General features: G+C 58.1%; 1 protein-coding gene across 1 annotated transcript in view; it reads right to left on the reverse strand.

The window, feature by feature from the left end:
• The window catches only part of CERK (ceramide kinase), a 53,098-nt gene extending 50,127 nt beyond the window's left edge, over positions 1-2,971 (reverse strand). The window contains exons 1-2 of the mRNA XM_036867491.1: positions 2,683-2,971; positions 1,947-2,213 (exon numbers count right to left, since the gene is read on the reverse strand). Of these exons, the coding sequence (XP_036723386.1) occupies positions 1,947-2,213; positions 2,683-2,971 (556 nt within the window). The remainder of the gene's footprint in view (positions 1-1,946; positions 2,214-2,682) is intronic.
• Between the last annotated feature and the right edge of the window lie 11,313 nt (positions 2,972-14,284).

Genomic DNA, 14,284 nt, shown 5'->3' on the forward strand with positions numbered 1-14,284 from the left:
TGCCCCACGAAATGGCAGTGCCCCATCCTTAAGCCGAGAGGTTTACAGGAAAGCTCAAAAGCCCTCGGGGACAGGCCAGGCATGACCTAGTCGTGTGGTGCCAGGAGGCCGGAGGATGACGTCCGAGGAATGACATGTCTTCCCAAGGGGACAACAGAAAGCTGGTAGAAGGGTAGAGTCTCAGACCCCCAGCCACAGATAAGCTCTCTGCAGACCATGCTTCTGGTGACGCCGAGGCTAGAAACCAAGAGTCCGAGACCACCCCTGACCTTGGCCCCAATTAACCGGCCAGCTCTGCCTCACCCCTCCCCCACCAGCGGAGCCACACAACCTCAGTGTCAGAAAGCACCCCCAGACCCATCACAGCACCCCCGACTGCCCCCAAGGCATCTGAAAGCCATCCCAAACTCAGAACATCCACCAGAGAACCCTGACCTACACACCCCACCCCCCAATAATTAAAAACGAAATCCCTGCTCCTCCTGCAATTTCAGTAACTACAAACCTGGAATTCACGTTCCCCTGGCGCTGCTCATTCAGTACAGGCAGGCCCAGCCCTGCTCACCACCACTCCCACCTGCAGTCCCTCCTGTCTGCTCTCCTCCAAGCTGCCACAGGGATCCTTTCTCCAGGTTAAGATGGATAAAGCCCTCCAGGGGTCCCCATCTCAGCCCATGCCACCCAAACAGCCCCGTTTCCCCTCCTCCATCTCCCTCCGTTCCTGCAGTACCCCGTGGACCTCCGGCCTTGGCACTTGTGGCCTTCCCGCAAGGACCATCTCTTCCCAATGTGCACAGGTCCCTCCAGGGCTCTGGTCCAATGCCCCCCTGCAAGTGAGGACTCTGGGACCCCCTGCACCACAGCGACCTGCCCCCACCCTGCAGGGCTCTTCTGAGACATACACGCCCCTGTGTGTTCCCCTCTTGTCTCTCCCTCTAATGGAAAATGCTCCATTGCGGCAGGGACTTTGTCACGTGCACTGAGCAGAGGCGAGGATTACCGCCGCGCCCTTCCCGGACAGGCCCTCAATAAAACATTGCGAAAGACAAATGAATGAGATGGAAACACACCCACACTCGCCAGCCCTGGGCTTCCTCGCCAGCCATGGACGCCTCCCCCTTCTCACTGTCCAAAGGCGCCTCCTGTAATCCTCCTCCTCCTGCCAGGGGTCAAATGACACCTCCTTGATAAGCCTCTGCCCACCCCTCTGCCGCCGCCGTCTCGGCCCAGGGAGCCGCTGGCCCCTTCTCCTTGGGGGAGAGAGTGCCCTTTTTAGTTAAATTACACTTCTCCAAATCCGAGGGCCTCCGCAGGTCCTGCGTCCAGCCTGTTGCACCAGAATTAACACCCACACCAACCCCACCAGGGAGCACATCCCAGACAGAAGATCATGAGCCTGTCTTTCACTTTACAACAGGAATTCCTGACCCCGCTCTGGATCCCCGCTAACGAAAAGCATCTGTACTCGGGTTAAACTGAAACCGAGTGCGGGGCGCCGGCACTCCCTCGGGATCCATCCGTAATCAGTCTCACAATCGATCCAGATGGTGCCTTTCAGATACTTGCAGGCCGGTCACGGAGATGCGGCCCCGTCCAGGCGACACCTCCCGGGCAGCAGACTTCCCCCGCCGTCACCACCCCGCGCCTCGCCCTCCGGGGTCGCATCCTCGCCGGGACCGCAGGCGCCCGGGCTCCGGCCCTCCCCGCCGGCACCTCCCCCCACCCCCGCCCCCGCCCCGGCGCTCGCTCTTTGTCACCCCGGTCCCGGAGTGTACACACCCTCGGCGCCCGGGACTCCTCCCTGCCAGCTGCTGCCGAGACCCCGGCCCCCATCTCCGGGCCTCCGGTCCCGGGGCCCCCGCCCGCCGGCCTCCCCGCCCCCTCCTCCCCGGCCCCTCCCTGCCCCGCCACCCCGGCCGAGCCCGCGGGCCGGCGGCGACACTCACCCGCGCCGGGGGCGCCGGCTTCGGGCCCCGGGCTCCGCCACCAACGCAGCAGCGCCCGCGCGGGGTCCAGGCTCACTGCGCAGCGCTGCTGCTTCACCCACAGCACCGAGCGCAGCGGCTCCGCGGCCCCCATCGCGCCCAGCGCCCAGGGCGCCGCCGGGTCGGCTGGGCTGAGGGCGCCGGGCGGGCGCGCAGACGCCGAGGGGCGCTGGACCGTTAGCGGCCCCTGGAGCCCAGCCGGATCGCGGCGGCGGCTGCGGCGGCGGCGCGGCGTCGGCGGCGGCGGCGGCGGCGCGGGGCGGGCGGGGCGCGCGGGTGGGCGGCGCTGCGTCACCCCGTACGCAGAGCGGCCGCGGGGGACCAGGCGGGGGACGGGGAGGGGGCGGAGCGGGGGAGGGAGAGGGGGTCGGGCTGGGGAGGAGGGCCGGACTCGGGGGACTGAGAGGGGGCTGGACGGGGGAGGGGAGGAGTCGGCCGGGGGAGGTGGGCGGGGCGAGGGGACGAGGAAAGGCCGCGAGGGGGACCGGGCGGTGGGACGGGGAGGGGACGAGGAGGGGGACGGATGAGGTGGGTGGCGAGCCGAGGAACCAAGGGGGGGGTCTGGGCGAGGGGACCTGAGAAGGGGGCCGGGCGTGGGGGTGGGGGGGAGAGAGGAGGGAGCAGGGAACAGAGGAGGGGGCGGGGGAGGGGCCGGGCGATCAAGGAGGGGGCTGGGCTGGGGTCGGGCCACGCGGACCGGGTGAGCTCGCCCGGGCGAGTCCGCAGGGCTTCGCTCTGGCCCGAGGAGGTGGCTTCCCCTTGCCGCCGATCCTGGGGTCCGGGCCGCCGTGGCCGGGGGCGTGGAGCTCAGTAGCGCCTCCCTGGTGGGTCGTCAGGACAGGCGGGGGTCTCCAGGGGCGCCGAAATGCTGCCTGGGCGGTCGTGCGGGTGTGGAGGAAGCCCACGGGCCTTGGGTGGGCTCCGCGCCCCACGCCTGTCCTCCTGCGGCCGCCCTGGGCAGCTTGACTTTGGGCGTCGGGCGGCATCTTGGATACCTCGTCTTCTCCTCTTGAAGGGCTGGCATGCACCCTCTGGAGGTGTGGACTGTGCTGGGGCCAGCATGGCACCGGGCACCCTCTCCTCTGCTTATAGGCCACCCTCGTGGCCACCCAGGGAGGCAGGTGCTGCAGCACGCCTACACTCCTAAGGGGGCAGTTTTAGGCACTGGGGATTGAATGCCTGAAACTGGGTCAAAGGGCCCTGCCGGGCCTGCACACCTAGGATGAGGACAGATTCCGCCGGAGGAGGCACGTCCTGGTCACAGGTAGCAGAGGTGTGGCTCAGAGGCCTGCCAGGGTCCAGCCACCCTTTACTGCCCACTGGAGTATGTGTCTGGGCTGGGGGCTGCAGAGAGCAGCTAGGGGTCCCACAGCCCCAGGTTCTCATGGCCAGCCAGCCTGCAAGGGGAAGATGCTGGAGTATAAGCGGCCACCAGAGGGGAGGGGCCTGCAGGCTGGCAGGCAGGGAAGGCTGGCTGGAGGAAGCAGTCTTCCTCTTAGGGGCCTGGGAGGAAGCTGGGGGGGGGGCAGGCAGCTGAGCCCTGCCCTCCCCTCCTGAGCAGGCCCAAGGAGAGGGGGGCTGCTGTTTTGAGCACTTTGCTGAGGCATCACCCTGGTGCCCCCGGATTCTCTTCCTCACCACCATGCTCAGCTCAACCGTCCCCTGTCCACAGGGGGCCTTCCCTGACCCCCCCCCCCCCGCTAAGTGCAGCACCCAGCCCAGCGAGGCTCCAGCCCTGCTCTCAGAGCGTGTCCGCCCCCTCAGCAGATGGCGGAAGGGCAGGCCTGTGGCCTCGCTGCCCGTGCTTGGCACTGGGGAGCCACAGGTACAGGTCTGATCCTGCCAGCTCCCTGTGATTCACTCCTGCTGGGAGCCCAGCCCCTGTTCAGGCTGGGTACAGGGAATCAGGAGCCAGGATAGGGCAGAAGGTGGGGTGTGAGTCCTAGCCCCTCCCTTGGGCAAGCCGGGCCTATCTCCCAGCCCAGTAGGGCTGATGGCAACGGGGCTGCTGGTCTGAGGCTCCGAAAATGTGGATATGACACGTGTTTGGAAGTCTTGCACCAGCACCAGGCGGGGAGCTGGTAACACACTGCTGCACGTGAAGAGGGATGCCAGGAAAGGGCCGGTGGGCAGGGACTCAGAAGTGCCAGCCTCCCTGTGTGGCCTCTCCCTTCGGCCTCCCTGGGCTGGGCCCCTTCTGCCCTCCTCGGTTACTCACACAGGATCCTTGAATGCCACACATCAGCTGATACAATCCTGTAGCCAGGGGGGCGCCCAGAGAGGACTCAGGCCCCCTCCCCACCCCCACCCTCAGGGAGCTCTGTCGGGGGGGCAGCAGCATCAACTACACAACACTGCTGGGGCCCCGAGGGACCCCCACCCTCCTCACTTGACAGACTCAAAGTCCATAGGCCAGGCCAGGGGGCTCTCAGTGGCTGTTATAGGCTGCACTGTGACCCCCTAAAATTCACGTGCTCAAGTCCTGACCCCCAGGACCTCAGAACGTGAGTGGAGTTGGAGATAGAGTCTTTACAGAGGTGATTAAAGTATAATGTGGCCTTGGGGGTAGGCCCCAATCCAGTGTGACAGGTGGCTTTATAAGAGAGGGGATTTGGACACGGAGAGGGACCATGGGTGATCGGGCACAGAGGGTCAAACACATGAAGAGGCAGCAAGAGGGCAGCCATTTGCAAACCACAGAGAGAGGCCTCAGAGGAAAGCAACCTGCTGGCACCTTGATCTTGGACTTGCAGCCTCTCCGAACTAGAACTGAGGAAATGAATTTCTCTTGTTTCAGCCACCCAGTCTATGGCATTTTGCAGCCCCAGCCAACCACTACCGTGGCCTTCCACCCCAGGGGGCTGTAGTCCTCGGTTTGGCCGGGGAGGGGCCTGGCCAAGGCAGGACCACATGCTTAAACCAGAGGGAGAAGTTATTGAAATAAAGGCCAAGTTTTCAGAAGACGTGCTTCCTGCACTTGAGCTGGATGGGGAGAGGGTTGGGCAGGGGGTCTGGCCCTACGTGAGGGCTGTGGGCCCGTGACTCTGAGCACAGAGCTGGGGGCATGGAAGGAAAGAGGCGGCTTTGCCCCAGAGCAGCTGCTAGGCCCCTGCTGCGCGCCAGGTCCTGGTGGGCCCGTCAGGAGCTGGCTGCAAAGGCAAATCAGCGGAACAGCCACCAGGAACCTTCAGAAGGCTGGGGTGACTTGGCCGTCTGCGTTCAGAATGTGCTCCGGGCTCCCCTGCTGGCCTTCCAGCCACCTCACCTCTCACCTTTCTCATGCTGGGCCCTGGCCAGATGCCCTTCCCACGTGTCTGCCTGGGAAACCCCACCAGCCTTCTCCTTTAACGCGGCCGAATCCCTGGGCAGCTGGCTTCATGGGGCTTCCTCGGGGCTGCCCGTCCATGGCCTCATCTCCACCTGTGGCACCGCAGAACCTGTTGCTGTTCTGGTGTGTGCCCATTGCTGGCCATTCCTCCACGGGGCCGAGATGTGCCCCGGCAGCCGGCTGGGCCCGAGAGCACAGGCTCAGCCCAGCAGCCTGGAGCCCCGCTGGGTCAGGCCCTGCTCTGCCACCTGTCCCGTCCCGTGTCCAGTCTGCAGGCTTGGGCTGCTCCCTGGTGGCCTGACTGCCCTACAGCCTGAACTGGCCACCTGGTCTAGGCTGGACATCTTGCCCAGCGTTGGCCACCGCCCCCTGGGCCACGCTGCGCCTGTCCAGGTTACCTCACATGCGGGCTGCCTGCACCCTGAGGTCCTGTCTAGGCCCACAGCATTGCCACCCAACGCCCACAAGCATCCCGCCCACTGCGTCATCCCTGCCGGAGGCCCACTGGCTTCTCCTGCCCACAGAGCCCTGGCTGCTAATGGGGACCTGGCGCCGTCAGCACCTCCTGGCACCATCCCTTCCATGGCCTCTGACCTACTTTCTCTCTCTCCTGGGAGCCCCTGGCCGCGTTGACTGTGACAGCTCTGCTTATCTTCCCAGGCTTCCTCCCCATGAACTCAGCATCGGACTTGACATCACAATCCTGCTGCGTGGGGGTGGGAACACCTGCACCAGCTGCACACCGGCTGCCCGCAGCGCCGCCCTCTGCTCTCCATCCTGCAAGAAGAGCTTCTAACTTCCCGTCAAGTTTGACTGCCTGGAAGAAATATCCCAGGGAGAGTAAGCTGATAAGTTACAAAATGCACATCCCTGTGACCCAGACAGCAACCTCTGGAAGTGGGATTTATTTGCCCCGTTTTACACATGGAAAGACTGAGGCCCTCAAAACTAACCTGGCCTGTTCAAGTTCTACAGAAAGGTAACTAGCTCAGTGGGAGCCCCAGGGCCACACTGGTGTAGGAGAGTCCGAAATATGAGAACAGGGGGCACACAAGGGCAGCCTGCGCCCCCAGCAGGTCCTGCCCCAGGCACTCCAGCCAAGCCACCCTCCAGGATACACAGGGCTGTCCTGCCTGACGTGCTCTTGTGGGCCCCATCCAGATTCCCAGAGACTATACCGCAGAGGCTGGACCTGCCCACCCGGAAAGCCCCAAGCCTGGGCTGGCATGGAGGGTGGCCCTCAAGGGTGGCGGCCAGAGGGTGGATCTGAGCTGGAAGGGCCAGTCGGGCGCGACCAGCGGAGAATAACACCACAGGTGGCCCAAGGATCAGGGCTGCTCGCAGACCTGGGCACCGTGGGAGCAGTGCACCCAGGGGAGGGCCCGAAGGCCAGGATCAGGTTTGGTCTGCACCCCCTAGGCTCCCCAGGCCTGCTCGGGTGACCCGCCTGGGTCGGGTGCTGAGAGGGTGCCTGGCATTGTGCTCGGCACCAGCTCATCTAATCTTCAAGGTGACACTGCTCTGCAGGTGAGAAGACCGTCCCAGTGAGGTTAGGACGTGGGCCAGGGTTATCCAGTAGCGAGGGGTGGAGCAGGGAATGACACACAGGGCTGTGGGACCCCGAAGGCCACCCTCGCACAGCCTGGCCGTCCTGTCGGCAACATCCTGGGTTTCTCTCCCTGTGGGGAGCAGGCCTGCCTTGTCTGGGGGATGCTGTTTGCTTCGCAGCAGACCATGCTGGGGAAAAGGCCAGCTCCCGGGGGGTGAACTCTGCAGAGACTCCGCTCCCGTCTCCGCAGCTGGAGGAAAGCTGGCTGGCTGGCTGGGGTCCTCAGAGGCGGGGAGAGCTCAGTGAGGGCGGTGGGAGGGGCACCTGCACGTGAGCCTGCGTCCCCAGGTCGGCAGCAGAGTCCACTTCTGGTTCATGCAGTACGGCCTTGACTCCTCGGGGGTGGGAGCTGCTGCAGTGTCCAGCCTTGGGGCCCGGGGGAGGAGGACCCTGGGAGGTTCCCAGCCGGTGACATCTATGGCCCAGCATGCAGCCCGGCTGAGTGGCCTTTGGTCGGGTGCAGTGGGATGTGGGGTGGGGAGCACGTGACCCGGTGTCCAGGGCTGCCAGGGACACGGCGGAGGTGATGCTTGCACAGGACAGCCGTCAACTATGGTCTTCAGACGGATCGGGAGAGGCTGGATAGCATACCTGACATGTGCATTTGCCTTTTGATATCCGAGGTCTGTAAAATATAAGAGGAAATTGCAAAGGCTTGGGAGACAGGTGATCTGATTCAGCCACAGGGTGGGGGAGGGCAACGGTAAGTTCCATGAACCGGGGACAGGAGGCAGGGGATGGGCCTGCACCCCGAGTAGAGGGAGAAAGCCTGCTTCTGCCAAACCCAGGCGAATGCAAATAACACCTTCTGGAGGAAAGACGATCTTAAAGATTAAGAATAAACAAACACAATCTGGGTTCAATCCAGAAGTTCTGCCGCACAAACAAAGAATCTACTATTGAGTCCAAAACAAAACCCAAAAAAACAAAGGGAAGAAGAATCAGTAGAAACAACATGCATTGCCAGCCCACCTTAGAGAATGATTGCAATCAGCTACTGCTGAACCAAGGCAAACCCGGCAGTGATGGCTGGCCGGAGGACACCGTACATGGAAGGATAGGTGGGAAGGAGACCAAATAAAAGGCGAGCTGGAGAGCTGCACCCTCGCACACACGGTTTGTGTAGCAGAAGACAGAAAACCAGGGAGGAGGAGGGCATGAACCATGAACTTAGGGCGCGGGGCTCAGGTCAGGGAATCGGGACCAGCTCTATCCACCCCCTTGACAGATGGAGACACTGAGACCAGAGAGGGGCAGCAGCCTCTGAAGAAGTCCAGGAAAGCAGCCGTTCCTCTGACTCAGGCTCACTGAGCCCTACTGTGTGCCAAGTACTGGCAGGTGCAGGGACCCGACCCCCGGAGCAGAGCTGGGCAAGGGCTCCTGCACAAAGCTCCCTGTGGGCCTAAGGGGGAAGGATGAAGGTCTTAAGAGAGGCTTGCCTTTCACAATTTGCAGAACTCAGCCAGGAAACAGAGGGAAGTCACAAAGCCCTGCGGTGGCAATGATACCCACCTTTAATTGACAGCCTGCTCTGGGTCAGCCGGGACCCAGTTCACGGCATTCCTTGGACATAAAGCTAATTGCGCCCATTTTGGAGGCTCAGAGGGACAATCTGCTACTCGAGCTGGGAGTTGAGCGCTGCTTTATCTGAGCTAAAAAATATGCACGGTCTGTTTCTAAAGGCAGACTCCCATATCAGGAATCAGAGAGTGCCTGTAAGATCTGTTTTTGTTACGGAAACATTCCAAAAATCCTCAAACAACCAAACCAAAAGATAAACAAGAACACTTTAAACCCTTTCTCAGATGCCTTAAAGTCCCAGAGCCCCCGGAGCTTTGTTTTCGTGTCTGGGGTGGGAGGCAGCTCAGGTCATTTGCTTGCCAGGCTGCCATTCAGGGTGAAGGTGAAGGGACTTGGGCAGACTGTCTAGGTTTAGGGAAATGTCTAAGTCCTACATGTTATCTGCAGGACTCCTTACAGGAAACCGCTGTGATTTTAGGAGCTGAGATTAACAATTGCATCGAACCCTGTTAGAAGGATAAATACACCAGGGAAGGAAAGGGCTGTCCAACAAAACTCCTGGAACATGTTGATCTTCCAGCTTTCACTCATCAGCCAGAGGGATCCTTTTTAAATGGAAATCCAGATTTCTTCCTAATTCCTCCCCTCTGCCCCCAGGAGCCCCTGGCTCCTGCTCCTGGCTCAGCCCCCCGGGGCAACTGGTCTCTCATTTCTTGAACAGCCAAACGTCACCCTACCTCTGGGCCTTTGCTCAGAACTTTCTCCTGACCCTGGACCTCGACCCTCTGCTGGTGGCATGGCTCTGGTCTCTCTGCCTTCCAGCCTGCTTAAATGTCCAATGTCCTTAGTCAAGCTCCATCCCCTGCCTCTCTATTTTTCATGAAGCATCTATCACCACCTGATGCTGTTCTAGATATTTCTGTGCTTGTTCATTTAAGGCCCATCGTCCACGCTGGGATGTGAGCTCCACAAGGCAAGGCTTCGGTCTGGACCCCCAGTGATTACATGTATATAAGATATGAGTACAGTCATGGAAACTATGTGTTGGTTGACCGTGGTTATGGAACTGTGCACCTCAAATTGGGACTTGAACCAACATGCCGGGACTTGAACCCAATCAAAACCCAGACTGGGACTTGAGCCCACGCGGCTGGGACTCGAACCCAGCCAGACCCCTGACTGGGACTTGAACCCACACAGCTGGGACTCAGACCCAGCCAAAACCCAGTCTTCCAACTGAGATCACACACCTGGTTTCAGGACTTAATGAAGCTCAGGTTCTTGATGTCTCATCGCAGAAAGAATTCAGTGAGAGACAAAGTGATGATAGGTAAGAAGTGGATTTATTTAGAGAGAAACACACGCTCCACAGACAGAGTGTGGGCCGTCTCAGAAGGTGAGAAAGGCACCAGGGTATGGGGTTGTCAGTTTTTATAGGGGTGGGTAATTTCACAGGCTAATGAGTGGGAGGAGGATTCCAGCTATTTCTGGAAGGGGCGGGGATTTCCAGGAATCGGGCCACCGCCCACTTTTTGATCCTTAGGGTCACCTTAGAACTGCCATGGCGCCTGTGGGTGTGTCATTTAGCTGTGCTGGTGTGTTACAATGAGCATATACCGAGGCTCAAGGTCTAGTGGAAGTCAACTTGTCCACCATCTTGGACCCATTTGGTTCTAATCAGTTTATGTTATGTCCTCGGGCTGTGTCATCCTTTCAAAGGTTGTGCCCTGCCCCCTTCCCTCCTGTTTCAGTTACACAAAGAGTCCTGGATGGATTAAAACACGGATCTCAAAGGTGTATCTCTGGCAGAGGCTGCTCTGGAAACAAAAGTGGAAAGGGTGAAGCTGGAGAGATCAACACGCTTCCCTCCCCTTGGGGCCCCTGCTGACCTGCCCTGTGGTCTAAGATCCTGCTGGAAGGACGACTCGGTGACATCCTCCCCGATCGTCCTGATTATCCGCTTCCCGTTGTCATCGTACCTCAATGACTTCTGATGGCATCTCCGTCACTCTGCATATTTGCCCATTTTGCCTTTCCACTAGACTGTGCCTCAGCCTGATTACTACCCCCCTCCCCCGGGTACACTGGGAAAGCCAGTGTGGAGCCTGAGACCAAGGCTTGCGAGCAGGTGGTTTACTTGGGGGGAGAGGTCCTGGGCACAGGAGCAGGGGCCTGGGCACAGGGTCCAGGTCATGAACCGGTCATGGGGCTGGCCACACATCCACGTGATCACGCTCCATTGTGCTGGTTCCGGGAGCCCGGTGGGTTGAGCCTCAGGATTGGCCACCCCACTTTCACCCCCAGGGTCCCCTCCTGACCTTGGGTTTTGCATTTGCGAGAGTCTAGCCGTTTTTTTTTTTTTCTTTTGGCTGTGCCTCGTGTTTTGCAGGATCTTAGTTCCAGACCAGAGATCGAACCCGTGCCCCCTGCAGTGGAAGGACAGAGTCCCAACCACTGGACCGCCAGGGAAGTCCCTGGCCTTCTTCTTCTGGATGTGCCTGGTGTGAGACAGGCCTGGGGCAGAAAGACAGCACCCAGCGCAGCTGAGCCTGGCGGGGGAAGGTTATTTGTCCTGCATCAGCTGGTGGCTGCATCTGCAGGAGTAAAAGGTGGGTGGTGAGGCTATGAAGAGGCATGAGAGGTGATGGGCATAGACTGGGAGGTGGATGAGGCCAGGGGCCTTGTCCTTTTCATTTTTGTGTCCCTGGTGCCCAAACAGAGCCTGGCAAAGTGTAGGTATTCAATAAATATTTGCTGAATGAATGAGTGAAAATGCAAGCACAGGAAAGTCAATGGAGCAATTTCGATTTGAGAAAAAATTGAGTTTAAATCAGGGGTTGTGTATAAGAATACTGACTGCGGCAGACATTAGGGCACAGTGGGGACTGGGGCACACCAGACAGCACCTTCCTGTCAAAAGGTGACAGGGCCCTTCAGCTCCATGTAGGAACATGAAGCTTCCAAGAGAAGCTAGAAATGCACATTTGTGTGTGTGCGTGTGTGTGTGTGTGTGTAACCTTGTGATTTTTAAATATTGGCAACTAATTCCGATCCAAAACGTAAAACATTTGGCAGGACAACAAAGCCCGGATACAGGCCAGGGACATTCAGAGACCAGCCCATTTGTGACGGCTACCTTAAAACCACAGAAGTTAAGCTAGATTTAAAAAGTCATTATTCAATGATAGAGATTGATGAGTACACAGCAGCAGTGAGCAGGTATATATGCCCCAAACGGGGGAGAGAAAACCATAAAGGAGAAGTTTCTAGAGAGGCAAGGAGAAAATAATGGGCAGGAAGGTACTACATGCAAATGGATTCAGCTGGGGTAGGAGCCAGAGCCAAATGGAGCCTTGGTGATCACACACACAGGCCCAGGCCCAAAGTCCAGGGTGCCAGGCTCCCCCCGGCTCCCCCCACCAACGGAAGCAGGAGGGAGGCGGGAGCAGGCGGACAGCACCTGGGAGCCATAGCCCCAGGCGGGGGTTGGGGGTGGGGGGGAGGGGGAGAGTCTGGGTTAAGCAAAGCGTGGACAAAAAATGTTGCCTGCCCTGTCAGTAAACAAAGGCTATTGAGGCCATCAAGTCACTCAGCCACTGCAGCCTCCCCCGTGGTGCACCCTGAGGGCACTCAGGGTGGAGAAAAACAGGACACTGGCCCCAGGTAGCTGAGGTGCAGATCAAAAGAGTGACTTCAGGGCTTCCCTGGTGGCGCAGTGGTTGAGAATCCGCCCCCCAATGCGGGGGACAGGGGTTCGAGCCCTGGTCTGGGAAGATCCCACATGCCGCGGAGCAACTAGGCCCGCGAGCCACAATTACTGAGCCTGTGCATCCGGAGCCTGTGCTCCGCAACAAGAGAGGCCGCGGTGGTGAGAGGCCCGCGCACCGCGATGAAGAGTGGCACCCGGTCTCCGCAACTGGAGAAGGCCCTCGCACAGAAACGAAGACCCAACACAGCCATAAATAAATAAATAAATAATTAAAAAAAAAAAAAAAGAGTGACTTCAGTGAGCCCAGACTCTTGCATCTTCCATACATAGAAAAGTGCTAAATTCATGAACTTAAGATGTCTGGTTTTCTTTAATCAGCAGTAATCTTTTGATGTTTGACTACCTTCGTTTTTTATTTTTGCTTTTTTGCAAAACCTCCTGTATATCCTGGCTCCTCCCTTACCTCTGTCCTTGGAACAGTCCCTCAGAGCTACCTGAGAGGCTGTCTTCTGGGCTTAAGTCCTCAGTAAGCCCACCAAATAAAACGTAATTCTCAGCTTTTAGGTTGTGCTTTTTTTTTCTTCCCAGTGGACAAAAGTAACAGGGTCACGGGGGCCCAGAGAAAGTTGCTGGCTAGGGGTGGCTGGGCCCCGTCACACATCTAGGTCACATCCTATGGCCTAGCTTTGCTTTTTCAGTGACAGCTTCACTGAGATATAGTTCACATACATATAATTCACTGTTTATTAGCATATTTATCATAATCAATTTTAGGACATTTTCATCACCCACCCGTAAAGAAACCTCTGTCGACCGAAGAAAATGCACAACCTAAAAGTCAGACATCAAAAGTCAGACATCAAAAGATTACTGCTGGTTAAAGAAAACCAGACATCTTAAGTTAATGAATTTAGTACTTATCTATGTATGGGAAGATACAAGAGTCTGGGCTCATGGAAGTCACTCCTTTGATAGGCACCTTAGCTATCTAGGGCCAGTGTCCTGTTTTTCTCCATCCTGACTCCCCTCAGGGTGCACCAAGGAGGGTGGGGTGGCAGCTGCGGTGGCTGAGAGCTTGATGGTCACAGCATCCTGGTGACATTCTTCGTCCACACCTCCTACCCCTTAGCAGTCGCTTCCTTCCCTTCCCTCCCCCCAGCCTTAGGCAAACACTAATCTACTTTCTGTCTCTTATGAATTTGCCTATTCTGGATATTTCATACAAATGGAATCATATAATATGTGGCCTTTTGTGACTGGCTTCTTTCACCTTGAGTAATGTTTTCAAGATTCATCATGTTGTAGCCTGTGTCGGTGCTCCATTCTTTTTTTTTTGGCTGCATTAGGTCTTTGTTGCTGCACGCAGGCTTTCTCTAGTTGCGGCGAGCGGGGGCTACTCTTTGTTGCAGTGCGTGGGCTTCTCATTGCGGTGGCTTCTCTTGTTGCAGAGCACGGGCTCTAGGTGCACGGGCTTCAGTAGTTGTGGTTCGCGGGCTCTAGAGCGCAGGCTCAGTTGTTGTGGCACGTGGGCTCAGTAGTTGTGGCGCATGGGCTTAGTTGCTCTGCGGCATGTGGGATCTTCCTGGACCAGGGCTTGAAACCGTGTCCCCTGCATTGGCAGGCGGATTCTTAACCACTGCGCCACCAGGGAAGCCCGGTACTCCATTCTTTTTTTATGACAGAATAATATTCCGTTGTACGAACAGACCACATTTTGATTATTCACTCATCATATGATGGACATTTGGGTTGTTTCCACTGTTTCGCTGGCATGAATAGTGGTGCCATGAACATTCATGGACAAGTTTTTACGTGAATACGTTGTTACTTGTCTTGGGTGCACACCTAGGCGTGGAATTGCTGGGTCATAAGGTAACTCTGTGCTTAACTGTGTGAGGATCCACCAGACTGTTTTCCACAGTGGTTGCACCATTTTATCCTCCCAGCAGGGCTCAAGGATTCCAGTTTCTGCACGTCCTTGTCAACATTTGTTAATGCCTGCCTTTTTGATTATGGCCACCCTAGTGGATGTGAAAGCATATCTCATCCTGGGTCAGCCTGGCTTTATCAGTAATAAAACTGACAATTTGACCTCTGTTCGACTTCCGTGTCTTGTCTCTCACTTGGTTCAG

Source organism: Balaenoptera musculus, chromosome 10 (assembly GCF_009873245.2).
Source record: "Balaenoptera musculus isolate JJ_BM4_2016_0621 chromosome 10, mBalMus1.pri.v3, whole genome shotgun sequence".
Classification (NCBI taxonomy): domain Eukaryota; kingdom Metazoa; phylum Chordata; class Mammalia; order Artiodactyla; family Balaenopteridae; genus Balaenoptera; species Balaenoptera musculus.